The 26,458-nt window shown below is 43.2% G+C and overlaps 12 protein-coding genes across 12 annotated transcripts; 9 read left to right on the top strand and 3 right to left on the bottom strand.

Moving 5' to 3' along the window:
• Window positions 1-776: 776 nt before the first annotated feature.
• BDB00DRAFT_816315 (uncharacterized protein) lies at window positions 777-1,351 on the bottom strand. The gene is made up of 2 exons (XM_053122986.1): window positions 958-1,351; window positions 777-798 (listed from the first exon to the last, which is right to left on the bottom strand). The coding sequence occupies exon 1, from the start codon at window positions 1,295-1,297 to the stop codon at window positions 1,019-1,021; it is 279 nt and encodes a 92-aa protein (XP_052981190.1). The 5' UTR covers window positions 1,298-1,351; the 3' UTR covers window positions 777-798; window positions 958-1,018.
• BDB00DRAFT_278581 (uncharacterized protein) lies at window positions 1,121-3,863 on the top strand. Its single transcript, XM_053116768.1, has 6 exons — window positions 1,121-1,280; window positions 1,436-1,610; window positions 1,696-1,927; window positions 2,054-3,514; window positions 3,614-3,663; window positions 3,754-3,863. Exons 2-5 carry the CDS (start codon window positions 1,476-1,478, stop codon window positions 3,643-3,645), a joined length of 1,860 nt encoding a protein of 619 aa, XP_052981189.1. The 5' UTR covers window positions 1,121-1,280; window positions 1,436-1,475; the 3' UTR covers window positions 3,646-3,663; window positions 3,754-3,863.
• Window positions 3,492-6,176, top strand: BDB00DRAFT_816308 (BRCA2, oligonucleotide/oligosaccharide-binding, domain 1-domain-containing protein). The gene is made up of 8 exons (XM_053122985.1): window positions 3,492-3,663; window positions 3,754-3,999; window positions 4,059-4,195; window positions 4,292-4,437; window positions 4,517-5,336; window positions 5,415-5,560; window positions 5,655-5,809; window positions 5,888-6,176. The coding sequence occupies exons 1-8, from the start codon at window positions 3,578-3,580 to the stop codon at window positions 5,940-5,942; spliced, it is 1,791 nt and encodes a 596-aa protein (XP_052981188.1). The 5' UTR covers window positions 3,492-3,577; the 3' UTR covers window positions 5,943-6,176.
• A 127-nt stretch (window positions 6,177-6,303) lies between these two features.
• BDB00DRAFT_278511 (uncharacterized protein) lies at window positions 6,304-8,415 on the top strand. The gene is made up of 9 exons (XM_053116767.1): window positions 6,304-6,429; window positions 6,514-6,589; window positions 6,673-7,059; window positions 7,146-7,374; window positions 7,489-7,618; window positions 7,729-7,928; window positions 7,999-8,052; window positions 8,122-8,233; window positions 8,310-8,415. The coding sequence occupies exons 1-9, from the start codon at window positions 6,415-6,417 to the stop codon at window positions 8,355-8,357; spliced, it is 1,251 nt and encodes a 416-aa protein (XP_052981187.1). The 5' UTR covers window positions 6,304-6,414; the 3' UTR covers window positions 8,358-8,415.
• On the bottom strand, window positions 8,043-10,077 carry BDB00DRAFT_278719 (methyltransferase TRM13-domain-containing protein). Its single transcript, XM_053116769.1, has 5 exons — window positions 9,675-10,077; window positions 9,568-9,604; window positions 9,087-9,487; window positions 8,762-9,001; window positions 8,043-8,656 (listed from the first exon to the last, which is right to left on the bottom strand). The coding sequence occupies exons 1-5, from the start codon at window positions 9,944-9,946 to the stop codon at window positions 8,473-8,475; spliced, it is 1,134 nt and encodes a 377-aa protein (XP_052981186.1). The 5' UTR covers window positions 9,947-10,077; the 3' UTR covers window positions 8,043-8,472.
• Window positions 10,078-10,860: 783 nt separating this feature from the next.
• BDB00DRAFT_278464 (uncharacterized protein) lies at window positions 10,861-13,111 on the top strand. The gene is made up of 11 exons (XM_053116765.1): window positions 10,861-11,173; window positions 11,279-11,317; window positions 11,414-11,461; window positions 11,545-11,583; window positions 11,677-11,742; window positions 11,822-11,922; window positions 12,025-12,097; window positions 12,182-12,326; window positions 12,418-12,571; window positions 12,656-12,848; window positions 12,931-13,111. Exons 1-11 carry the CDS (start codon window positions 10,892-10,894, stop codon window positions 12,973-12,975), a joined length of 1,185 nt encoding a protein of 394 aa, XP_052981185.1. The 5' UTR covers window positions 10,861-10,891; the 3' UTR covers window positions 12,976-13,111.
• A 392-nt stretch (window positions 13,112-13,503) lies between these two features.
• BDB00DRAFT_278475 (uncharacterized protein) lies at window positions 13,504-14,502 on the top strand. Its single transcript, XM_053116766.1, has 4 exons — window positions 13,504-13,634; window positions 13,765-13,891; window positions 13,979-14,286; window positions 14,387-14,502. Exons 1-3 carry the CDS (start codon window positions 13,578-13,580, stop codon window positions 14,218-14,220), a joined length of 426 nt encoding a protein of 141 aa, XP_052981184.1. The 5' UTR covers window positions 13,504-13,577; the 3' UTR covers window positions 14,221-14,286; window positions 14,387-14,502.
• Window positions 14,503-14,971: 469 nt separating this feature from the next.
• On the top strand, window positions 14,972-16,910 carry BDB00DRAFT_816300 (UPF0014 family). The gene is made up of 6 exons (XM_053122984.1): window positions 14,972-15,208; window positions 15,326-15,411; window positions 15,483-15,543; window positions 15,640-15,707; window positions 15,799-15,983; window positions 16,066-16,910. The coding sequence occupies exons 1-6, from the start codon at window positions 15,136-15,138 to the stop codon at window positions 16,466-16,468; spliced, it is 876 nt and encodes a 291-aa protein (XP_052981183.1). The 5' UTR covers window positions 14,972-15,135; the 3' UTR covers window positions 16,469-16,910.
• BDB00DRAFT_278391 (uncharacterized protein) lies at window positions 16,717-17,784 on the top strand. The gene is made up of 2 exons (XM_053116763.1): window positions 16,717-16,779; window positions 16,851-17,784. Exon 2 carries the CDS (start codon window positions 16,890-16,892, stop codon window positions 17,697-17,699), a length of 810 nt encoding a protein of 269 aa, XP_052981182.1. The 5' UTR covers window positions 16,717-16,779; window positions 16,851-16,889; the 3' UTR covers window positions 17,700-17,784.
• Window positions 17,785-18,329: 545 nt separating this feature from the next.
• BDB00DRAFT_278421 (mitochondrial carrier domain-containing protein) lies at window positions 18,330-19,954 on the bottom strand. Its single transcript, XM_053116764.1, has 4 exons — window positions 19,862-19,954; window positions 19,524-19,747; window positions 19,344-19,446; window positions 18,330-19,257 (listed from the first exon to the last, which is right to left on the bottom strand). Exons 2-4 carry the CDS (start codon window positions 19,593-19,595, stop codon window positions 18,536-18,538), a joined length of 897 nt encoding a protein of 298 aa, XP_052981181.1. The 5' UTR covers window positions 19,596-19,747; window positions 19,862-19,954; the 3' UTR covers window positions 18,330-18,535.
• A 116-nt stretch (window positions 19,955-20,070) lies between these two features.
• BDB00DRAFT_870907 (uncharacterized protein) lies at window positions 20,071-21,881 on the top strand (the record flags this gene model as incomplete). The annotated part of the gene is made up of 3 exons (XM_053126765.1): window positions 20,071-20,729; window positions 20,823-21,139; window positions 21,229-21,881. The coding sequence occupies 3 exons, from the start codon at window positions 20,071-20,073 to the stop codon at window positions 21,879-21,881; spliced, it is 1,629 nt and encodes a 542-aa protein (XP_052981180.1).
• A 1,025-nt stretch (window positions 21,882-22,906) lies between these two features.
• On the top strand, window positions 22,907-26,067 carry BDB00DRAFT_816291 (uncharacterized protein). The gene is made up of 7 exons (XM_053122983.1): window positions 22,907-23,264; window positions 23,429-23,770; window positions 23,920-24,570; window positions 24,661-24,722; window positions 24,789-24,887; window positions 24,971-25,750; window positions 25,829-26,067. The coding sequence occupies exons 1-7, from the start codon at window positions 22,994-22,996 to the stop codon at window positions 25,976-25,978; spliced, it is 2,355 nt and encodes a 784-aa protein (XP_052981179.1). The 5' UTR covers window positions 22,907-22,993; the 3' UTR covers window positions 25,979-26,067.
• Window positions 26,068-26,458: the final 391 nt, after the last annotated feature.

The raw sequence follows: 26,458 nt of genomic DNA, 5'->3' as shown, positions 1-26,458 counted from the left end.
CGCGACTCCTCAAAGTACGTTTTTGAGGCTTTTGGGTGCCAATCCATCCATAGAAATGACAATAGGCATACGAATGCAAACGAGGTGGCGTGATCTGAAACGTCCCAATGACAACTTTCTTCGCTTTCAGGTGCTATGAAACATATCGTGGCCTGATGTATACTCTGTGCCACATCCCATGCCCGTTGTATGACAAGCATTAACCCGGCTTTAGCAAATTCTGAAAACGTAATTTCGAGTGGTGAATGGCGGAAAAAACTCGTCAAATCTACAGTGGATATCATAAACGTCTCCCAGAACCGTGACAAATCCGTTGTTAAATGTGCGTTTTTTCGTAGTACAGGTGGATACCAATAAGCTAAAAAGAAAAATCCACAAATAGGCGTGTCAGCTATTTTATATTTCTCTACACGTAAGACACCATGCTTACCATATAGACATATGAGTAATGTCATTGAATGAAGCCACAGCCATAATAAACCTAATATCCGGTACTCGGTTTTCGACGGCTTTCTCGGTGCTTTTGTCGTCATACTTCGCGTCAGCTTTTCGTTGAAACGTCGTTGCCGTAATGCAGCTTTTTGTTCAGTCACTATCTCATCGACGATAGCTTGACAATTGTCGCATAGAGCATACTTCTGATGTAAAGATGCCTTGTAGTCATCTGCCGTTCGGACATAGTAGTCATAATCGGGATCCTATCAATGAAAAACAAAAAGGATTTAGCACCTGTTCAGATACGAACTCTGGGATACACACACTTACACTTTCGTCTCGGATGTAATCACTCATGATTTGGTATATTAGTGCCTGGTTCCGTTCACAGCTTTCACATAGTCGCCGAGTTTGGAACTTTCGTGAAGCATCTTGAATGGGAGTTACTATAATAATTTTGTGTATGATACACAAATTAGTTTAACGGTTTATTTGCATATGTGCATTTGTGCTTATTTCTAGGCTTTACTTACTGGAGCGATTCAGTGACGCATCGTACATTACTGGCAACGTGTCTACAATTTCACCACTCTTTATGGCTGCGTATTAAATAACTGTTTCTTTTTTTCGTACAAGGCAGTTTGTGAAGACCAAAGATAGATTTGCTTACCTCGTCTTTTACGTTGGTGTTTTCGCAAATGTTACAGTGCCAGTACCCCTCGGTCTGTTTGCTTCCAGGCAGCAAATAAGAATCTTGGTTACAGTACCAACAATTCACCTTGACAGGAAGATCAGTAAAACCCAAGAATCCAAGAAGCACTGTTCTCCATGGGGGACGCCTATTGGTAACGTGGTTGCTCATGGATTGGGTCTACACACACTTTTTGGAAATAAGAAAGCAACGACTGGTGTGTGGGAGGGGAGGGGGGGAGCGGAATTGAAGCAACTTTGTGTGTGTGTGACGGTGGAGAAGACCTGATTGCATTGTGCTACAACTCAGCTTTCCCTTTACAATTATCTAAACTGGATCCTCCAAAACAATGGACTCCTCGTCACAAACCGACGAATTCTTTGACGACTGGGGATCGCCTGGCTTTAGGGACCAGCTGTTTCGGAATGTCGCCTTAGCCGAAAAACAGGCAGAGCAAGCGCTTGCCACCAACAGCAATAACAACGTAACTATAGCAAAGAGCGTGTTTGTGTCTTATTGTGTCATGATACTCCTTATTAATCGTGCCGTATACAATGAATTATGTACAGCTGTTTTCACATAAAAAAACGCACGGTGATATCCACGAACGTCCTTGCACGGCATTCCACGTTTTTCGAGACCCATTACAGCGTGAGAATCGCGTCACCGTGCCACCGCAGCAACAGCAACAGACTTTGAAACCGTTACGCGAAATCGATACCAATCAGCATGAGAATAGTAATGTTTATGGCGACAATCAGAAGAAAAAAGGAAGTCAACCTGTCCTTGATTCCAAACAAGGTACAACATGAAAAAATGCTCCAAATGACTTTCAGGAGGAAGATTGTGCAGTAATCTAATTTGTAAAAGCATATATAAAAGCTGACTGGAGAACGACCAACAATACCATCGCCACGACTACAATAGGAACAACAACCACATGCTCCGCCAAAATGGAGATACAAGCAACGCTCCCTGCTAAGATAAACCAACCCCAACTGCCGTTATCACCACTACAGTTGTCATCCAATATGGATACGAAAAAGACGGAATCTGACGAAGACGAAGAAATGTGGGGAATAGAATTCGACATTGATTTTCCATCTTTGATAAACGACTTGGAGAATAGTGGCAGCAGTACCCAGCTTGACCAGGCCTCTAATGAGCCCAATAAGCAGCAACAGGAGACAAAAGACGCGCTTTTCATAAAACCACTGATGGAATCGACATTGGACAAGTTTGGTGGATTCATGACTGCGGGTAGCAAAAAGTCAGTGGCAATCGATAGCACGGCTCGACAAAAGGCACTCGCATTTTTCAATAATGCTCCTACCACGATCACCAAATCCAGTCAAACCAATTTACCTTCTAATGATCGGGAAGATTGTAGTCCTAAGCAGACGGTCGACAGCAGACTACCACTGCCAGCATCATCGTCCTCATCATCACCACCAGTAAGCGCGCAAGCGACGTCCGTAACGAGTGGAAAGAACAGCACCTTTGACTATATCGATACCCTGAACGCTCAAAATCAAAAGAAACCTGTTCCAACAAAGTTAGGTGGATTCACTACTGGTTCTGGTCGTCCTGTCGCTTCTAGCTCTAAAGAAGCCTTACGCAAAGCCGAAGATTTGTTACAATTAATTCAATCACTCAACGAAGAGTCCAAGGAACCAGAGAAAAAAGAAAAACAGCAGACATTGCATGTACCTGCGCATGTTGAAGAACAGCCTTCGAAATGTGGCGAGAAACGCCCTGCCGAAAATGACATTGGTCCTGACAATATAGACAACGAGGAATTGCAGTTCAAGTACGAGGATGTGCTATCGCACTATGGAGGCTTTATGATGGGCAATAGCAGAACTACAATATCGGTATCTGCAGATGCAAAGCAACGAGCCGTTGCCCTTTTTAATACTTCTGAAACGACGAGAGAGCTCACACAAGCCTCACAATCTCCATTATCACAACGACCTTTCCCTCCTTCATCGCCGTCCTCTTCAGCAAACTCACAGCAAGCATCACCATTACGGAGGACAATATCTTATGAAGACGAGCCACAATTACAGTTATCACCGCAAAAGCCTAATGAAACGCTCGACAGCAGGTCACAGCAACGCGAAGCGACACCACCACCACCACCATCGGTACCCCCAGCACAAGAACAGCTTTCTGCTCCTACTCCAACACAAAAGCCAATGGAGCAAGTACGTCCCTCACCTCCACACAAACGGTTAAAAAGACGACATGTAGCAGCAAATCCGAAAATGAAGCCATTTAAATCGCCAGTTCTCCAAGAGAATTACGAACTCACCAAGGCTGCTGCTTCTGGAAAATTGCCCTCCTGCTCGATTCAATGTAAAGGACGAACCGTATTTTCCATGCATGGTAAGTTTGGTATCGGATGTGAAAGGAAGACGCTGAAGTCCTTTTTAGAAATTACTCATAAACATGTCAGCAACGGGCACACGTTATCCTCTGTCGCAGCTAGGAAAGCCTCTTCAGCACAGTCTCAATGATCTCAAGAATATGAATATGTAAGCCATTAAAGGTGACAAGAAAATATAGCGAATCAAACAATTTGGGAGAGAAGGGCTATTGAACTGATCGTTTGCTTCTAAATACAGCTCTGATGAAATTCTGCATTTGACTGCTGCTGATGCCGGTAAAGTACGGTTCTCTAACTGGGGCCCTAAAGAAGCTTATAAAGCTATATGTAAGGCTGGTGTTCTGGACCGATTTATATCCGATGCATGGGTGGAGAACCATTATCGCTGGATAGTCTGGAAACTTGCTTGTATGATCCGCTCGTACCCATCAAAATTCAGAGACTGGTGGTGCTCACGTAAAGTTGTTGAGCAGCTTTTATACAGGTAAAGCACAACACGGGATCGGGTGATTAGGAGCGCATAACTAATAATAAGAATATTAGATATGAGCGTGAGATCAACTTGGGTCATCAATCTGTGCTCAAGCGGATACACGAACAAGACGATAACCCTGCAAAACATATGGTGCTTGCTGTTGCCGACATAAAGCCATTCGTTGCAGCGGACGGCGGTGGGCAAGGTAAAACGGTAGTTTTCTTTTCTAAATTACGTCCTGCATATTTCCGTTTCTATTTCTTCCTAACTTACATAAAATATTGTAACATTCTACTACTAGCTGCTGCTGCTGTTGCACGAAAATACCAGCTGGTCTTAACAGATGGATGGTATCAGATCAACGCAGTAACAGATCCTAGATTGGAGCGTGCGATTGCAAAAGGCAAAGTCTCTATCGGATCAAAACTGTCAATATGTGGAGCACAGGTACAAAGATTACTATTAATTAGCTTTATATTTTTTAATGTCCGTAAACTGGTATCTAACGGTAAATATATGTAATCAGCTTAACGGAGATGCACAGCCACGATCGCCTTTAAGCGCATCATCCAATGATTCCATTTTATCTATAACAACAAATGGTTCTTGGCTAGCAGCGTGGGATGCTAAACTTGGATATCAACGAAACCGACTCGTCTTGCGCTCTCTTTCGAGCGTATATGAAGATGGAGGTATAATTACTGTACTGGATGTCGTTGTATGTCGCAAGTATCCCATGATGTATACCGAAGTTTTACCAAATGGCACGCGGATAAAACGGACAGCCAGAGAAGAGGAAGAGGAGCGAAGGCGCGCTGGAGCTGAACTCCACCAACATTGGGATGATGGAGGTGGGGGTGGGTGGGCACCACGCTTTCACGAGCATGGCGGTATGCGCATGGTACAATCACGAGGAAAGCCCCTCGAAGAACCATCACCGACGAAACCCGAGGAGCGTACTGTTTCAGCTCATTTTAGAGTGCAGCTATGTGATTATCGCAGTAATTCCAACAGCAGCAACAGCAGCGACGGCGGCGGCAGTGAGCAAAGGATGGCAACGCTACTGTTATTGGATGCAAATGAGCTGAAACACCTGGATATCTGCGAGGGCAGCCGGTACAAGATCTACTTTACAATGCCGTACACACTTTCAGACAAAAGCATAAACAACAACTCATCTACAATACATCTAAAAACGACAAGAAAAACTCAATGGGAGAGTGTGTCAGATATCGACGAAGCCACACTTGCATCTACTCTGTATATACCCCGCCAAATCTCTTTGACAGCTACCTTGCCAACCCTCGATAAAGGCTCAGAAATTGACATTGCTGTCTTGGTTCTCCGTAAGTGTGTCTAATAGTAATCATTTCGGGCAGATTTATGTCGACACTGCCACTAACAATTATTTTGATAAACACAAGATTCTACATGTTCTGGTGAAGAGTCCCGCACTATCGAAGGCCGAGCACTCTGGTACCAAACATTGCTTGTGACCGATGCTAGTGGAGGATTATGTCAAGTCAAGTTAAAGCTACCCTGTCGTCCTTTAAAGGGTATCGATGGCCAGGTAAGATGGAACGGACCTAGATGAGAAGATCATCCTTAGAGTATATGTATAATGGTGTCTCTAATGTATCCCTGTTGATCCCACTATCCGACAGATTGTTGGCTTCACTAATGTGACTCGCGAAGTGCACGACACGAAGTATTCGATTACACATCTAAAAGTTGGAGATAACAGTGAGGCCTTCAACAAGCAGAAGGCAGCTCCCTATATGCAGCAAGCAATCAATAGCGTGCGTCAGTGGGCTCAAACGTACGTGTTTCCATATTGCACATATTCTTCATATATGTAACTTACCGTACTTACATATGTTTTTGCATATGTATATAGTAATCCTGAAGAACTGCAAGCGATAAAGCAGCGCGTAAACCAGTTTTTGCTTTGATAGCAAGTTGAACTGGGATGATTACGACGGGTTAGAGACACCCCCCGGGAATAACTGGATCTAGCTAGATATAGTGTTGTAATTGACCGTGTTTTCTTTCAACAAAAAAATCAATGATATACCACATAATATTTCTGAGTATGCATATTGTGTATCAGCGTTCCATTTACGATACTAAAAATGGCATGTCAATAATTGATACTCATGGATTTAATTCTTTTAACTCAAAAGACGTTTATTGTAGCTGTTGATGATCAGAGCTATATGATGGTATATAAAGTGGCTATTTATCGATAGACGTGCTGAATCTATAGTAAAACTGTAGTCAAACAACTATATCAGAAGGGAAGAAAGGTGTGCGTTTAGGTTGAATAAGCACTGAGCTGACTGTAAAAACCAAAATCGCCTGCTATGCGACGAATTTGCCAACTTTGCTTTTCAGTGATAGCCGGCTCTCTCTATCTTTAACACAATGTCACAAGATTTGGTAAGACATTCTCACTCATCGAAACCAATTTTAATGCACAACTAGCTAAATAAAAGCCATTGGGTTTCGTCTGGCTTATTATAGGCACTTGGCAACGAAGAATTGTTTGGTGGTGAAATTGGTGACGATCTTGAGCTGTCCGATTTCGAGGGCGATCAAGGTATGTAACATATGATATGACCTTGTTTGTCAACGACAACGACAACATCGCTGATTTTTTTCTTTCTAATAAAAAAAATAAAGGTTCCGCCGATGAGAACGACAAGCCAGATTCGAATGGTAACGAAGAAAATCACCAAAGCAACGAAGAATCAACAGCACATTACGAAAAGGAGCAACCACAACAGGAGCAGCAGCAGCAAACACCAGGAGAAGCTTTATTTAGTCGAGAAGACGACAATTATGACGATGAAGAAGAGGAAGAAGAGGACGAGGAAGAAGCCGTAATGAGACGACCCCGATTGCCTTCATTTAAACGAGCTCAGCGCGATTCAACACAAGAAGACGATCCCGATCTGGAACGGATGCGGGAGGAACTACGATCAAAGCGACAGGTTGCTGCCGGTGAAGATGGTGGCGACTCACAACACGTCTCGCAGCAGCCGCCTGGGGAATTGGATCCTGGCCAAGGTAAGTTACAATCGAAAAAGGAGACGCTATCAGCGTGCGTGTGTTTCAATGGCTTTGCCTTTTAATCAAACATCTCAAAAAAATAGCCTTTTTGGAGGTCTTTGATCGATACTCGGAAAAGGTCATGTCTAGCGGCAAACGTAAAAGAAAGAAAGCCGACGAAGAGGATTTGGAACGAGCTATGGATGATGAGCTCTCATCTTTACGTGATAAGATGAAGATGGCTGCAGAACAAGACAATCATTCAAACAGCCAACGAAAGCCGGCTCTTGCCAAACTCAAAATGCTACAAGAAGCCAAAGCATTATTGACTCTGTATGTATTTCTTTTCTATATCCTTTGTTTTATATTGATTGGATAATGAGATGTGTGTTTGGTGGATGGTTCTGGATATTCATTTTGTTACTGATTTTCACACTTCTGCTATAGAGATGCTGCGCAAGATAGTATTTTGGACAACAATCTACTTGACACCATTCGGCTTTGGCTCGAGCCTTTGCCAGATCGCTCACTTCCAAGTCTCGATATTCAAAACACGATGCTTGATATCTTGAACTCTGTAAGTTATGAAGCAATGTATCCTTTTTCTTTGGTTAATAGAGAGGAGTAGTGTACCATATCATACGAAAAAACAGCGGTTTTAAATTTTTTTTTCAACCATTGTATTAGTTAACAATAAGCAGTGGACACTTACGAGAAAGTGGTGTGGGTAAAATCGTATACTTTTATCAAAAGTCGCCTCGAGTTGAGCCACGGGTGAAGCGAAAAGCAGAACAGCTTGTGGCCAAGTGGAGTAGACTTGTTATCAAGCGTAGTGATAATTACAGAGAACGCATGCATGAAGAACAAGATTACTCGCGCGAGCAGTCGTAAGTTTCACTATAGTAGATGCATGTAAGTGGACTTGGAAGTTTTGCTAATCGAAATTTTTCCATCTAGAATGGCGCAACGTAAACGATACAGACCATCAAATGAACAACCTAGAGAAGGAGGGTACGTGTTATTTTATAGCTGCGAATGGTGAGTGAGATAGCTTTTGTTGACTTCTTTTACTCTTCTTAGTGATGACCCTCGACGACGGGTTCATGTTCATATCCCTCAGGCTGTGGCTCCTGATTATGATATCATTCCTAAAAGCGTTGTAAAGAAAGAAAGAAGGATAAAATCAAAAGAAGTAGGTGTATTTTCATGTTCAACAGCGGTACAGAACTTATGCTTATTTGCTATTTTGTTTACAAAACTTGTAGCAGGGTACCATGAAACGACTCACAAACACGATTCGATCGATGAAGAAATAATAATAATAATAAAGCTATTCAACAATGAAGATTACAAAAGACATTATGACGAAAAGGGATGTGTCGTTTTGGGTGGAAGGATAAAGGAAGGGAAATGAAGGGTGAAGGAGAAAATCTACTTTTTGGGAGTGGCTATCAGAGCACAATTCTCTAAACTAGTTGCAGAATCCACGTAGTAAACCAATTTCACGTCAAATCCAAACTGTTCCAAGTAGCGCACTCGTCCCATATCGATCGCTCGTTTGCATTGATAACCAATCTTTTCTCTATCTGAATGATCCAACCCTGAGTAATGGCCACTAACAATATGCGCGAGAGAGGGTGTGAGTGAATTGATAAATACAGCGTAACCACATTTTATCATCTTTTACCCTTGCCAAATGGGAAAAGAAAGACAAACTTACGTCGTTTGATCAGCATCCTCGGCTTCTTGAGCCGTAGTAGCATGTTCATCTTGATCATCGCCACTACCGCTGCAATCTGGTTGCCGAAGACCACAGATTGCCCAGCTGCTCATTTTGCACAAACGAGCAAAATCCAACTTGTCAAATCCATTCTCGTTCAGGTACGCCGTGTTGGGGTACATTTCATAGCGACAAAGTTGATGACAACATAGCGCAATAATGATGCCGGAGATAGGGTCACTATTTAAATGAAGTTAGCTACCACTTCTATCGCACCGTATTCTCTCTCTCTCTCTTCATCCCCATGTTGATTGATGATACTTGCGTATTGCCAGCTGCCTTTTCGCTTTCAACATAGTTCATTAAGCATTTCAAAGTAATATCTGTGGCACTACCACATAAATGTTTGGATAATGCGACCACTTTTTTCCGCTTGCCAGTTTCCTTGTCGGAAAGTGCTTGGACTTTTGATAAATCCAAATCTTTAATATCGATGGTGACGCGTTGAACGGTAGAGCGGTTGCGTGAATTGCCTAGCAATGTGTTGTCGGTCTTGTTGCGTACCAGTTTTCGATCAATCAAAACGTATGTTGCTTCACCATTTATTTCGGCAACAGCCTGCTTGACATAGCTGGAAAGCTCTCCCTTTCCTGCACCAAATTCAATAAAAGACGCTTCCTTATTGTCCAGCATGCCCTCCTTTGCCATATAACCTAGCAAAGACGACTGCAGTTGCTCACGTATATACATACATATATGAGCTAACTTATCCTTCAAAGTAATATTCTCATTTAGCTGATATTTACCTGTTGATCTAAATGCTTCGTTTGTTTTACACCCTCTCTAAAAACACCAAAGCAGCAGACACCGATTAGCTATTGAATCATTGCGCGTGTAAACATGTTAACACTACCTCTTGCTTTCAGCTGCATCATGCTTAAGCATGGATAGCTCAATTTCCGGTACATGGATATCCTTGACCTCGTCGATCAGGGTCCTTAAATCCTGTTGAGGAAGCTGTGCCAACTGCACCCGCGTGATCCATGGCTGAGCATGTAAATGCTTGTGCGAGAAGATATTCTTTTGAAACTCCAGTTCTTCGGCAGAAAGTGGAATAGTGCAATTGATATTTAAACTGTGAAAAACCTCTGGCTCGCGTGGACGTGAATTGCATTTCGTCTTCATGTGGTTTTCCAAATCCTTTTCGTACACCGTACTTATATATTCATATTAGCCAAGGGAACTTTCCATAGATCGTATATGCAGTATTTTGACAGGGCACTTACTGTGAATTGTCATACGGACAAGGCACACGGCGATCACGTTCACTAGTTTCTTGCTGATTCAAATGCTCACCACAATATTTGTTGGTCTTTTTGGCAGGTAAACTGCAATAACGTCGTTTGCGAGAAACCCAGTAATGACCTGTCAAAAATAAACCAGTGGAGTTAGATCTCACGGGGAAACGAGAAGCGATCAAGCTTGATCATGAGGTGCAAATCAATATTACATTGCTGTGGTTTGTCGGGAGGAGGTGGAATGGGTTCCTCGACCTTTTGCTTCTTTTTCTTTTGTGCAATCTCGGAGGGTTTGGCGTGAGGCTCTTTTGGCATATTGTTGTGTGGAGTTATAGAAATAAAAAAAAATCTCTTTGAGCGTCGCAGCACCGAACTTAAAAATCATGAACCGATCCACCAAGTGCTCTTTCCGGTAGCAAAAGCAGCAGCAGCAGTAGTAGTGGTAACGTCTCGCCTATAGTTGATCATCCGAACCGTCTCTAATGAAGCAATGCTCCAGTTAAGTAAATATTGCAACCATGGTTCTTGCATTTACGTGAGAGAACATTGTCATATATCAACACATGTACTAGAATTACGTGATACGTTACAAGTGTGATAAGATCAACACACGTCGAATAATGGATACACTAGTTACCCCACAGTATCTTACAACTCTTTGCTTAGCTAGAAAATAGCAACTCTCAAACTCAAAACGCGTGGAATACAAAAGCACACGCGTGTGTGTATACGGACATGTATGTTACGCGGATGGAAATAAACACGTACATAAAAAAAGATTAATGCCAAAATTGTGCTGAGCTTTTTCCTCTCTTAACAACTTACACCAACAATGGGCAAATCAAAAAAGAACGCATCGTCGGCACGCGCAGTACCTCCTTCCAAACAAAATCCAGTTGGATCGTTTGATCGATCCTCTTCGCCATCAAGTGAAGAATATGAAAAAGTTGAAAACGTCGAAAACGCCGCGAATTCAGACGATATAAGCAACTGGTCCAAAGTTGGTGGTGGAGCTGATTCCGGAACAGATAATGAGAACAGCAGCAATAATAGTCAGCAACCACCAACATCGTCTACTACCGCTCCTCCCACCACAACAACTGGATCTAAAAAAGTAATTTGCAATGAGACGTGCGAAACAAGAGAGCAGAGAGAAAAGAATCATTCGTTGGCATGGCGTCGGGAACTTTTCATACTGAGCGTTTGAAACAATTTGTAGGAACAATCAATGCTTTCTTCGGATTCAGAAGCTTATCAGGTACGTTTCACTTTGGGCAAACAATCACGGTTTGGTAGGGCGAGGAAAGAACAAACAACTAATAGAAAACGACCTTGGAAATATAACAAATAAAAGGCACACGATGACAACGACAAAAAGCGAACAGTGTCATCCAAAGAACAGGTAAGGCAATGGATTACGATATCAAGTGATGAGCGTTATCTATACTGATACATCGATTCTGTATAATATTTTGCATTATGTAGCAGCCAAGTGCCAGTAAGAACGATAGAGACAATGAAGAGGTACACAAGGAAACCTAATGTAGCAGTAGTCTGTATACGTTGAAGTATCTGTTTGCGAGCACTAACAACAAAACTTCGTCTGCTTGCTTTTAGGACAAGACTTTGATTTATGAGCGCATCACAGAATTGAGGGATAGTGCACCGAAAACACGCAAAGAGGTAATGTTACATGCTGCGTCCCAGCTTTGATACCGATAAAAAAATGGCTAATTGGACTGTCGGGTTGAATCAATGATAGCTTTATCAAAGCTCTTATGCGATCTTTTCGAAAATTGAACAACTCGACAACAAAAAGAAAGCAACCTCACTTTCATATTCATACTCTATCAGTTTAACTCGGTAAACGACTTTCCTTTTGAATGTAAAACAATGAAACGGCAAAAGGATACCTATGTTGCATACGAGCTATTATATATAATATTAACACTTGCTTCTTTCCAGGAAATTCAATATAGCAAAATGTGTAAACGAATACACTAGTCTCCTCTTCCAATATTTTGAATATTTGAACCAGGTTTGTAGCAAATGTATTTACTTGACCAAAAAAAAAAGAAGAAAGAGTGGGATATACTTACAGAATAGCTTTATACGCATGTAGAATGGAGGTGACAAGGATGAAAAGGCATATGTTGGCGATTTGCTGCGGATATGGGATTTATGCGAACGACTTAACTTTTCTGGAAATACGGACGATGCTGTTGTCGCGGATATGGTGGATTGGCTTAGCTTGCATTGGCCTTCAGGTACAAAAGAAGGGGGATGGAACTTCGTACTGCCTCAAGTGATAAATGATATCAACTAGAGCAATTATATTCAACGATATCTTCTATTTAGAAGAAACATCTACGCAAGATCTGCAACGTTTTGGCAGTTTCGACAGTGATGACGAAGAACTTGTTATTGTGGATCACGACGATATCAGCAATGGAGATGACGATCAGGAAGATTCAGAAGAAAAAGTTGCTGTGGACTGGTTACTTATTCGAAGGTAAAGTAATGTTCTATTTTATGTACTTATCAACAGACAAACAAACAATGAACCTTATTCACGCATATGCATTTCATAACACAGAAACTTGTTACGAGGCAATGTTGTGGAAGCCATCCAGATGCTCAAATCTTGTCTCGACACACTTTCTGCGGACAATCGAGGCTGCTTGAAACGCGTCATCCAGCTTGCCGAGTCTATGCCCACCTTACCACAACGACAAAATGACGCCAGCAGTTTAGCCGCCTGGCAAGCTTGGACGATATATCGATTGCAAGTCAGTGACGAGTTCGAAGGATTTCTTTCGAGTGGAGCTTCTTCTCAAGGCATTCAGCTTACTGATCGACGCGTGCGTAAAGAAATCAATCATTTGCTCAAGATTCTGTGTGGTGATGAAAAGGTGATTAGCAAGGCTGGCACGTTCCTGGAAAGTTTTGTTGGGTACTTGATCTACTGCGAGCCGTTCCGAACACGCACAGACACAGCTGCTGTTGCCGAACGTCTGTTCCTCCAGTCTTCTTCTCTTTCCACGTCAGACGAACAGCAACAACAAATCGATGTGGTCCTTGCTGCATGCCAATACATCCTGCTCCGTGACTGGGATGGCGCTTTAAGCGTGTTTGATGATTACTATCTGCAAACACATATTGGTCATGCATTCATTTGTGCAGGCATCATGGACAGAGGCTGTGGACCGGCGCCTAGTATGGCTCACGAGGCGTGTATCAATCCAGTGTATCATATCATGAATGCATATGCAAACTCGATTGCACATGAGGAAGATATGTGGGAAGAGGCCATGGGCTATGTTTCCGCATGCAGTACGAACCGTGACTACTGGGCCAAAGAAGTATGTATATGATGATTTAAAAGAAGAGAGAAAGGAGAAAAAGAAGAAGAGGATCTAACATTACTTTTGGATCACAAATTTACTGATGTATTGTATACAACGTAGTTGTTGAACGAACGGATAGAATCCGCCAAAAGCACTGATGATTTGAAAGAAATGATGCAAACCTGTGATGACTACCAACTTTTAGAGCTAAAGAAGCTGCTATGCAAGGTGAGTTGCAGGATTGCCACCCGTGCATTTCCCCTGACCCTCCCCTGACTTTTTGCTTTCCTACGTCCCATGTTTTCACTTTCGCCACCTGAACTAAATATGCTTTACACAACACACAACATATCCAAAGGTTATGGCAGAAAAGTATGAAGAAGAAGGCAACACGCAAGAGGCGACTATCAGTTATGCCACAGCTGGTGATGTTGCTTCTTTGGACAAACTGGCGGATAAGGCACTACAACGATATCTGGAAAGTGGTAAAGTATATGCTACCTTTATCTGTATACGTATTCACTGTATGCACGATAAATGTGACTGACTATATATCCGGATGCTCGTCGTAGGTGTTCTGGAACAAGTTGTTACGGAAACAAATGAGATTCGGGCTACTATAGAAAAGAGCACACACTACAAGTTTCTTTTCCAATACCAACGGTTACGCAATCTTCTCGAGGTAGTGTCACAAAAGTGCTTCATCAAAGAAGAAACAGCATGGAAACTGACGTCTATTATTTGTTTATGGCCAATCTCGGAACCTAGAAAAACCAGCATGACGAGGCTGCAAATCTTATCAAGCAGATGTTGACGTCCATCGATGCCCCTGCAGAATTCCAGGTCATTTTGCTGATTGACAGTATGTCCATATTAGAAGGTATTTACTGCACAGCTGACTGCTTAGCGATCTAGTGGTCTTTCCAAAGCCTTTAGTACCATTATCAATGCATACGTCTGATTGTTTCTTTTTTTTCTAGAAACGACCAACGACCGTGTTATTTTCAGTGAAAGCGAGACATTAGATTTGATGCGACGGCTGCAACGAACGCGCAACAGCCTGCATGCAAACGTATTCACGCAATGCTATAACCGTGTCCGACCATCCTCACCCCCTCTTGCTGGAGCAACAGATAGCTGCTCTTCCATTACCAACGACAACGATGTTGTTTCCAAAATATCACAAAGTCTGGCGTTTAATCTTGCCAATGCACTTATTTCACAATGAAAAATAAAAAGTCTTAGTGAGTAATCTAACAATCAAGAAATTTTTGTGTCTATTGACGGGGAGCATGGTACTCTTCTTGCTCTCCGCCATCTTTTCGGCGACGCCGCCGCCACACTGGTGCAACCAAAGCCGCGGGCTCATGAGTTCTAATTGATGATAAACTACAAAGCTGTGATGAGACGGGGGGGGGGGTTCTTCTATGCACCGCCACACCACACACTTTATCTATTGGCGCAAAAAAAAATAAAGGTAGTGGATATGGTCGGTAAACCCCAGGTGGTTATAAAAAGGTGACCCGCAAAAAATTGTAAAATTCAAATAGCGGTTGAAGGGGACTCGCAAAATGAAATCAGAACCCCGTTCCCGACTCATTATTGCTTATACATTTTTCGCTTTTCTTTTCCTTCTTTCTTTCCTTCTCCACTTCTTTTCCTCTTTAGTTTAATTCAACCTACTTTCCTTTTTGTACACACGCATTACAATAAAAATAGTTTATTGGCTATGGATGGAGGCTCGTCGCCATCATTGGACTGGTCCAATGTATTAACTGCTTCCATCTTTGTATTCTTTACCGGTACATATCAAGCATGTCCTTTTCATCTGTAGCAACCACTGTTCTTTTACAACAAACAGAGATTAACAAAAACATCCTATATCAACGTCGCACACGAACGTTTATATCATTCCATAGCATGGATCAGTCATTCCTGGGGCTTACGGTTAGGTTTTCCGCTGATCATATCAAGTATACGATGCGTATTGCAGCTCACACTGATGGTATGCTTGATTTAAACTGCTTTCATATTATTTGCTGTACAGCAAAATGCTGATTTCTAGCATGTATAAAGGGCCTTGTCCTCGACGACGTGTTAAATGTCAATAATGCCACGCCAGTAATGCTGATCACAGGTAAACAAAAGAAGCCTTGTCCTCTATCAAGATCCTACACACCAAACAAATTATATATATAATTTTTGCGTCTAAACTAATGATGCATGAATATAGTTGCTTTGGTACTTGTTGGATCGTACGAAACTGTGTTCCATCGTACTAGCAGGACGCTTAAAGGACTGGTAAATGACGTTATATCGGAATTGCTGCAAGGAGATTCCTTGTGATTTTATGAAGAGATCAACTGACTCGTTCGTTATATTGTTTTATCAGTTCCCGATCATCTTTCTGGTTCTGCTGATTAGCAATGGCGTGGTATGTTTTCTGGGCGTGACGCTTGCATTGAACGAATCACCCTTTTGGAAACCGGTTACTTTTATTCCCGTGATGGGTATGTTGCTCGGCAACTCGATGGGCAGTGTTGCCATGGCCACTGGTGTATGCATTGAATCTATAGCGTAAGTAAACGACAAGAGTAAAAAAAAATAACATCAAGGACATGTTACACGGGGGAAGCTCACATCAAAAGCAAAAACGCAGGCTTCATGCATCGGTTATAGAAACGCGATTGTCATTTGGCGCCTCGCGATACGAAGCAGTCAAATCATTGGCAATACAAGCTATTCGTATGTCCATGCTGCCATCGCTAACACAGCTGAGCGTGATGGGCATGATAAACATACCTGGGATGATGACTGGCCAAATCTTGGCCGGAACGCCCGTACAACAGGCTGTTATATATCAAGAAGTAATCATGTTCATGGTCTCGGCGAGCTGCGGGTTCGGTGTGCTGATGACTGTTTGTGTAAGTTACGGTGTCTCCTTTTCGTGTGTGTGGTGTGTTTTTATTTGTTTGCTTCACAGAAAGAGGAATGTTCAGAGGAAAAGAGAGTTTAGTAACTCGAAATCTATTTTCTTAGGCATGTATGCTGTTGCTTGTTGATGGGCATCATGCAATACGTAAAGATAGGATTGTAGAAGCCCATCCGGAATTTATACGAATAGCATGTCGCCGAGTGTTTTATGGCATTCAGTGGCTCGTACGATCTTGCTGTCGATCTGGTCCTCGTCGACGTCACCATGAGTGATTAGTTATCACCTAAAAAAACGCATAGTAGCATACCCTTATTTACCTCCTACACCGCCCATTTACACTCACACACACCACCCTCTGCATTTTACACTCTAACTCGTATTTTTTTTCCTTTTAGCATTTTGAGCATTTCGAGTTAATCATTTGCATGTAGATTAGAAGTATTGTCATTTTGCCGTTTGTTTTTTCATTTTGCAGTAACAGTAATAATGATTAATATAACATTCAAAAGAAATTCTATTCTTTCCAATTGGTGTATCAGCGCTAGGCCATGAAACTTAACCAATCCCCGATAAGCTATGCCATAATGCGTGGATATATAAAGTTCCCAAAAGTTGAATTGGTTCCTTTTTTCTCTTTCTTTGAACAAAATCTCCCTTTTCCTTCTCACATAACCATGGGTCTTTTCTCAAAACGCTCCTCTACCGCTGGCTCCCCTGCACAGCCTCAACCGTATCAAGAGGCGCCTCCACCGTACTCGCAAAGCAATGCTTCGCCCGGTCCTCAGCAACAACAACAACAACCATCCCCGAGCCAACAGCAAGCACCGAAGCAGCAGCCTCAGCAGCAGTATGCACCTCCTCCAACGCCCAATGAGCAAAACCCTGATAGTCGGCCGTTAGACTCTGGATGGATCACACAGTTCGATCCTTCTTCAGGACGATGGTTCTACGTATATACACCACAGGCGCATCGTCAATGGGAACATCCTGCAGATAGGCCCATGGGTGCTCCGCCACCCCAGCAACGTGGAGCTCCAGATGGCTATGGACAGCAGCAACCTTATGGTCAACCCTATGGACAGCAGCCTTACGGACAGCCTTACGGACAGCAGCCTTATGGTCAACAACCTTATGGACAGCAGCCTTATGGACAGCAGCCTTACGGCCAACAACCTTACGGCCAACCCTATGGTCAACAACCCCAGATGATGATGGCAAACCAAAGACGAGGTGGTGGTGGCGGTATGGGCATGGGCGGTGCTGCACTAGTTGGTCTCGGAGCTGGTGCACTTGGTTTCATGGCTGCCGATGCCGTCTTTGATGATGATTGTGGTGGAGGCGATATGGGCGATTTCTAATCCTTCTTACATAAACATTGCGCACTCTACTTTGACATGACGTATATTTTCTCTGTTGCAACATAAACACACACGCATAATTATATATGTATATTTATACGGACGTATACGAATATGAATATCCCCTTTATTACACAGACGAAAACCTTGTAAATTGTATAATTAATTTTCATAACCTGCAAAACAAAAAGAATTTAAGCTTTTTTCTTCTTTCCTTTTGGCCGTGGACCTTGTCGTAAAACAACGGGACCAGAGGGTGAGAGAATAACAAGAATTTTCTCTTGCAACCAGCGGAAGTGCAAAAAATGGGGTTTCCGGTTCTCATGATCACCAGGTTTTCCGTCGAATTTCTTGTGCGGGTCTTTGTTTGAGTTATTTGATAGGATGCCGTCGACAGCGATTGGGTGAAAGCTCGATCCAACATTTCAATTAAATCCGTGATCGTGGATAAGCAATCTTTTTTTTGGAATCATCGATTGTTCCAAAGAAAGATCGTCATGACCTGAGCCAAGAAGTGTGCGCACATGGAATGTTGCACAAAAAGTAGGGGCATCAAGACACCACATCCATCGATGATCGAAAGGAAGCTGCTGAGCAGAAAGCATGCATCAAAGGGAAAAGGCACACGTAAGCTGCTGCCTTCTTCTTTTGGAAAACTATGCACAAGATGGAGGGGCACTGTTATCTTGGCCAGGGTTCAACCCAAAGTCGAGAGAACAAAACAAACAGGTTGGTATTTACTTTAGGGGGGAGGACGATAATTACAGTAAACGAAAGAACAACGGAAAACAAACAAGAGTCTATGTATTGTATATAAAGCGTGGATGTGGGACGATCTATGTAGTAGTAGTGGTTTTAAGAGGGATCAAGCTGTATACGTATTCCAGCACCAGGAACTGGAGGGAATGAATCGGAAATGCGCGCAACAACGTAACATTCAAGCCACGATACAGTCCACGCACACCGTCGCGCTGTACTACATCCAAGGTGCATGCACGGATGGATTTGTATTTGGGGTCATCCATCATGACCTGCTTCTGCAGTCGGCTCTTGACCAAGTCGACAGGAAACACAATCAGCCAGCTCAAGACACCGCACATGCCACCGGCCATAAAGTGCGTCATTGGGCTGGACTTGGCATCAGGCCGGTTACCACTCAACACACGTTTGACCGTCTCGTAGGTACCGAAATAGATGGATGTGCCCATTGTCTCCCGGACCGTGTGACACCGCAATCCACTCCACAGACCGAAAATGCCCTTTTTCTGAACAATCTGTCGTGCAGCATTCCAGGACGATGATGATGCTGTAGACAGACCCTTTTCCTTGGCAATCATTTGCTCGAGCTGACGCTGGATCTTGATCAGTTCGAGTGGACAGCTGAGCACAGCAATAAAGGCACCGCTCGATGCACCGCTCAGCGATGCGAGCGTTGTCAATGAGCCGAGCGTTTGGCCATGGAGACCCGGATAATGCTTCAGACGGTGCTTTGTGCCTTCATAGACCGAAAACGATACCGATTTGATCGCGCTGACAGTAATCAGGGGTGGTATCATGCCTGTTTATCATCGCAAACAAGGATTTAGCCACTTCTTTTCTTACTCCTAACGTAGTATGCATGACATGATGATCTATAGTATCTACCTCGAAAAAAACCTCGAGCACCTTCCTCCTTGTAGGTTATCTTTACACATTCCATCAGGGAATTATAATGATGCGTTTGCATTCGTGTCTTGACCGAATCAAACTATAGTTTATATACGAGAGTTAGAAAAAGTCCAGTGGATAGGCCTCTTTATGCGTTGTCCGACTCGTTTGTCTTACCGGAAAACCAGAAAGAACCGATGTCACTGCAGCACAGGAAGCGGCAACTGCTGTCCTGTTTGCTAATATCATACAAACAATTTCTTAGCCACTGAATACAGTAATTCAAAGGTCTCCAGTGACAGTCGAGCGAAATAGATAACTAACCAACAACGATATCCCACCACTTTGACGACGATGAATGTGGTTCGACATTGCCCCGGATATCGAGTAGTGATTCGTTTCTGTTTATTATTTTTCAGTCCCAACAATAAAGTATTGAGCATCTTGATTGTTCTCGTTTTTTACACAAGGGACCCGTTTCTCTCTTTGAAAATTAGAAAGAAACAATGCCTTACCTGAGGTTTTTCAAAGTCATACTCTCCACGTTCTCATTCGAATCAAACGTTAACAGAAAGAATGGATAAGCGAAAAGAAAAGTTACAGCAAGTTGAAAAAAAGTAAGGTGAGCCTGACTTCAAAAGGAAATTAAAGTTCGTCGGTATACCCATCGACACGGTTTACCAACAAGGTTGACTTTTTCTTTCCTTACAAAAAAAATACCTAAATGGATTCAGCAGAAATTCGAAATGAGATTATTGCCACAATTACCAACGCGCTTTTGTATCCAGAAGTGTACGGCGATCGTTTTTTTGCACAACTTGTTTCCTCGGACGATCGCGGATTTGTACCGCTGACACTAATTCAAAACATGATCAAAGAACTTGATACGGTGCCGGTCAAATATATCGAACATTGTGCAGACAAGGAACCTGATCGACTGCAGCTCAGTATTGATCGTACCAAGATAAGGATTGCCGGACAGTATGAGGACGACCCAATGGATGAGCGGGAACGCGAAACTGACGCCTACGGCAAGCAGCAGCAGCAGCAGCAGACGATAGCTCAAGAACGAAAAGACACATCGTCATCGACACCACCATCGACACCCTCGTCACCATCATCGTTTAAAACAGCACCATCATCACCAATAAAGGAAGAAGAAGAAGGAACAGAGCCACCACGAAACAAAGCATCTGAATACTTTCGACCGTATATTCCATCATATGCATCAAAACAATCAATTGCAGCCCCGATCTATTATAACAACGGCAAATTCTACAATGATGAGAGAGAGTTGAACAAAATAGTGGGTCGAGATCGACCAGTGGAGGTTCCGTCATATGAAAGACTTGAAGTCGATACAATAGGTGATTCGAGGATCAGGTAACTCATTCACTCGCTTTAAAGAAAGGAAATCACGACAGTTGATTGAAGGATTGTTTACACATGTGCTTTCGATTGTTTGTTTTTTCTTAGAGAGAACGTACACGTATGCTGGAACTGTGGGAGCGAAGTACATAAGTACAGTGATTGTCCCAAACCGCGCAATGATGCCATGGTCAACGAGTATCGCAAACGTCTCAAGAAGAATGCCAAGGGGCAACCCAATATGGGCCGATTTTTCATGAACTTGGAATTCAAAGACAAGATTGACAAGCTTCATCCTGGACGCATATCCCTCCAGCTGCAAGAAGCATTAGGTATGGACAATCGGTACCCTGAACCACCGTACTATTCGAAAATGCGACAACACGGATATCCGCCTGGGTATTGGGGAACTCCTGAAGATAAAGGTATCATTTGCTTTTGCCACAAAAAAAAAGTCATTCCACTATTTCCCTCGAGAACAGAAACCTCTTTAATAATTAATCTTTTTTAAAAGATGCGCTATTATCTCAGTGGAACGATTCTATTGGTTGTTCTGAAGAGCTGCTTTATGAGAACGTCCCAGAGCTAAACATTTATACGGATGCTGAATCTTACGAGCAAAACCACGATGAAGATGATGAAGGTCCAGTGATAAGCGTTGGAACAAACGAACGTGTCAAGTTAGTCCATTATCCCGGTCTGGAAACAAGGAGTGAGCTGCGAAAACACAGGCACACGACGACCACTACGCCCCATCTGGACTATACCTATGCCCCGGCTTACTATTTGGAAAATAGTCAACCGTACTCCAAAACGACTCGTACTACTACGGCTGACAATACCACCACCACTGTTACTGCTACTGTTCCTACCGCACATGTGCAGACAACAGCGGCAACCGAAGTTTACCCATCACCATCTCCAGTTCCACCAACACAAGGATCACAAGAGCAGTATTACTATTCGTATTACTATCAGCATTCTCAACAACAACAATATCAACCATCTGTACCTTACTATCCACATTCTGATTACCCACAACCTGTACAAAGTAGCATTTCCGGGATTCCCCAGCTGGAACAACCTGTATCATACCTCCCAGAGAAAGCCGATGAAAAGATGGATGATGGCGAGTCTGACATGGACATCTCTGATGTTGACGACTAATAAACATTTATGTTTTCTGATCTACACGTTATTATTACATGTTTTGGGACAGTCATCTATTCAAGGGGATATATCCGTGATGCTCCTTGCCGTCGAAGGGTTATGCGTCCGAGACGACAATTCATGCTGCTGGTTTTGAATAGTTAGCCTTCTCGCACCTTTTGATTAGGCTTGAGCTAATAATAGTGCACTCTTATCTGTCATCGCCGTAAGATCCTCCAGCTGTACTTACCTTGGTATTTTTTGGTGCCTGGAGCACATTTGTGTGATGAGAATTGTATTCCTTGTAAGCTTGAACTTGCTCGTTGCTCACAGAAGTAGTTGGTTTGAACACACGACCAGACAAAAAGGTTGTGAACTGCCTACTAAGTTACAACTATCAGGATTCAAGGGGTTTGTATTATCATAAACAAGAGTGAACCTGATAGCAATGCACTGTGCTAGCATGCTCACAGTCTAGTACAGTAGTTGGCTCAACCTTTATCATGTATAAACGAAAACACGTAATCAGAAAAGTCAATTGCGAGATGGGAAAACCGTGGGTTGTGCATTTTACTTGATTTGTAACGAATATCCAAAAGTGTGCTAAGTAGTACCAGCAACTAAATCAGATAAGGTTTTCCTTGTTTAACGTCCGGTAGAGCGATCAATGAGAGGGGAACAGCTGTGGTTGCACTGCATATCCATCATTACTTACCCGCCAAATGACAAGAGGACTGAAGGTAAGTGACCGTCCATCGTTTGCTGTATCCGTCAGAGACAAAATTCATTGAATCCTCCGAGATAGAAACTCAATATGCGTACCTCGACATGGACAGGTATAATTTTTCAGGCTTTTACTAGATATAATAGTGTCTTGTCAGTGGTTAAAAGTGATAAGCGATAGGCTAAACTTTGTCAGCATCAAAATTGCCTATGCACAACCCGACGCTCGGCCCTTCCCTTTGAACGATGGTTACCTTCTGTCACACCAAAATCTCCGCATAAAAGTGGAAAATGCGGCCGCCCCGACATGACGGAACGTTTTTTTTTTCTTCTTTGCCTCTTTTTCTTTCTTTTTCTCTCTTTCTTTCGAACAAAGGAGTGTTCAGTTTTTTCGTCCCCTATTTGCTATGGCGGCAAACTACACAGCCCTGCCGCAGGATGTTCCCGGCGCGGAAACAGGAAGTGCATCTATGAAACCATCTCTTTTGGATAAGACCCGTCAATGGTGGAACAAGAAAAACTATGACGAACGGGCACCTTTGCTCGATCGCAAAAGAATGACGCTTGAACCTCCGAAGAAGGCTACCCTCAAGGTTGTCTTGTGGGTGGTCGCTGTCATCTTTTCTGTCTTGATTCTCGGTGCTGGTCTTGTTCTTTGGCTGGAAGATGAAAATACTGGTAAAGAAAAAAGCAATAAAATCAAGTGCATTGCAAAAAAAAATAGTCTTTTGTCATATCACGGTGCATTTTGAAAAAGAAGTAGCGGCTTCCTTGACTTTGCGTAAAACCGTATATGGTTGTGTGCATATCCTTATTATCAATCCCACCTTCACACTATGTAGAGCCTGTCCAACATGTTCTTACAACGGCTGAAAAACTGATGCTCGAACTGCCTTCCAACGAGAATACGCGCGATTTCTTAAAGATCTACACCTCGGAAGCCCATTTGGCCGGTTCTGAAGCCGATAAGCGCCAGGCTGAATGGACTCGCGACAAGTTTATTGAATTTGGCATCGAAGACACCAAGATCGAAACTTACTACACTTTGGTCAACTATCCTTTGGAAAGACGCCTTGCACTGGTGTCTGGTCCAGAAGAATTCCGTTACGAAGCTGAGCTTCGCGAAGATCCTGTCGATGAAGATGAGACGAGTCAAGATCCTGATGTGGTTCCCACGTTTCATGGTAAATAACAACAGCAGACAATAATATAGAGAGAGTGAGAGAGACAGAGAAAAGCAAGCTGAGTGGGTAGAAAAAACAATAATGAGGGAGAGACGACAACAAAAGAAACCTTAAATCAATTCTTATGTTGCTATGGATATGTTACTCAGGCTACTCCAAAAATGGAAGTGTCACAGGCCCTGTGGTGTATGCCAATTATGGCCGTCTGGAGGATTTCCAATATCTGGTCGACCATGGTGTCAACCTGACTGGCACAATTGCTTTGGTGCGTTACGGTGGCGCATTCCGTGGTCTCAAAGTGCGTGCCGCCGAAGTATTTGGCTGCGTTGGTGCGCTCGTTTATTCCGATCCTATCGATGATGGACCTCTGAACAAGGAAGGATACCCGTACGTGAACCCAGCCAAGCCTTATCCCGAAGGCCCCTGGCGCTCGGAAAGTTCTGTCCAGCGCGGATCGGTCGAGTACCTGTCCTTGATTACTGGTGATCCGACCACACCTGGCTATGCTTCTACCAAGGATGCTCCCCGCATCAAGATGGAAGATTCGCCTGGCTTGCCCAAAATCCCCTCGTTACCCTTGTCGTACCGTGATGCTTTGCCCTTGCTGAAGGCAACCCAAGGTCGTGGCGTTCGTGGTGAGCATGATTGGGCTGGAGGATTAGAAGACGTCGACTACTACAGTGGTCCCACAGAAGGGGATGCCATTTTGGAAAACATCCTTGATTACAAGATCACTCCTATCTGGGATACTATTGGCGTTATCAAAGGTTCTCAAGAGCCTGACAAAGCGATTATCTTGGGTGTGTATATTATTCTGTCATCTTTCAAAACAATATGTAAACACGTGACAGGAACAGGTTTTGCTGATCGTCCGGATGTTTTGTATCTAGGTAACCATCGCGACGCTTGGGTATACGGTGCCGTCGACCCTTCATCCGGCTCCGCTTCTATGGTAATGAACAAACTCACATTGCAACAACTGCTATTCGCAACGACCTAACCGTGCTTTATCATTTAGCTTGAATTGGCCCGTGTCTTTGGTGAGCTCCTCAAGACTGGCTGGCAGCCCGCACGTACTATCATCTTGGCTTCGTGGGATCAGGAAGAATATGGCTTGGTAAATTTTTAGCAAGAAAAGTGGGTGCAACGAAAACGCCAGTATCAGTGTTGATTGAACAAGATGATGTTAATGATGCGTAGGTTGGCTCTACGGAATGGGTTGAAGACAACAGCGACTGGCTTAGCAAGGAAGGCACTGTGTACATTAACGTTGATGTGGCCGTCTCGGGTCCACACTTTCAAGCCCAAGCATCGCCTTCCTTACAGCGATTGCTGTACGAAGTAACTAGCTATATCCCTGACCCACGTACCAACAAGACTGTGTATGAAGCTTGGGGCGACTTCACCAACCGTACTGGCACGCCTGCTGCCCAACCCTTTGTTGGCCAATTGGGCTCGGGCTCCGACTTTGTCCCCTTTTTGGATCACTTGGGTATTGCCAGTATCAGTCTTGAATTCGATGGCGACTACGGTGTTTACCACAGCAACTACGACAGCTTCCACTGGATGGATACTTACGGCGATCCAGGTTTCTACTACCATCAGACCATGGTCAAAGTCTGGGGCATGCTTGCGCTCCGCTTGGCAGACAGCCCAATCTTGCCTTTGCATCCAGGCGACTATGCTGATGCACTGACAGAATATGCTTCGCGTCTTTCAGTGTATGCTGAAAGCAAAAAGGATAAGGGCCCATTCCCGATCTTGAGCAAGGCTATTCACAAGTTGTCCAAAGCTGCTAATAAGTTTGAAAAGAACTTGGCTCGTTTGGAATATCAAGTACAGGGCTACAACAATGTGGCTAGTCTTCCCTCAAAACTTGCCCATCGTGTCGCCAAAGCGAACGATCGTTTAACATACTTTGAGCGTGGATTGTTGGACCCTGAAGGTATCAAGGATCGTACTTGGTTCAAGCACGTTGTGGTACGTTTTTTTAATTATCTTGTGGCTAAATGCTCGAAGAGCGAGCAGGCGATTGATTTTCTTTTTGGATCATGATAGTACGCTCCTGGACTGTGGACCGGCTACGCTTCCCAAGTATTCCCAGCCATTGCCGATGCATTGGACGAGGGCGATGCTGATCTGGTTAAGCACACTGAGAAAAGGGCCGCCCTCAGCATCAACCAGGCCAGAAAGTCGCTCAAAAACTAAGAATGATTCCATTTCTATTAAATATTCAAGTTTTTCCATGTATAATAAAGGTTGTTTATATTTATTGTGTGCCCGAGCACTCATTACAGTTTACAATTTGTACACGGAAATGATATGTTTGGAAGAAGCGCGGGTATTAAGTGATTTTGTAGCTTTGTTTGTAACTTCATCGTTATTATACATTACAGTTGTACCCCGGTTTTTGCAACCGAGGGTTTTCCGAATTTTTTTTTGCAAAAAGTGAGGATTTGCAAGTAACGGGGTAAACAATTCTGCTTCAAATAGACACTGGATAAGTCATCCTATTAACACTAGCCCATTGTTTATCTGTCAGAGATTATGTACGATACGTTCTATTGGGAATATTCATACAGCTCTAAATGTTACTATCATACTTGCATATATAAGGCCGTTCTTTTATTAAGCTGTCTAGTGGTTTGATAATTATTAGCGCTTTTAAGCATGACAAAATCGTTCCAC

The sequence above is a fragment of the Zychaea mexicana genome (genome assembly GCF_025766255.1).
Source record: "Zychaea mexicana strain RSA 1403 chromosome Unknown BDB00scaffold_24, whole genome shotgun sequence".
Taxonomy (NCBI): domain Eukaryota; kingdom Fungi; phylum Mucoromycota; class Mucoromycetes; order Mucorales; family Lichtheimiaceae; genus Zychaea; species Zychaea mexicana.
This window is presented reverse-complemented; position numbering and strand designations above follow the sequence as displayed.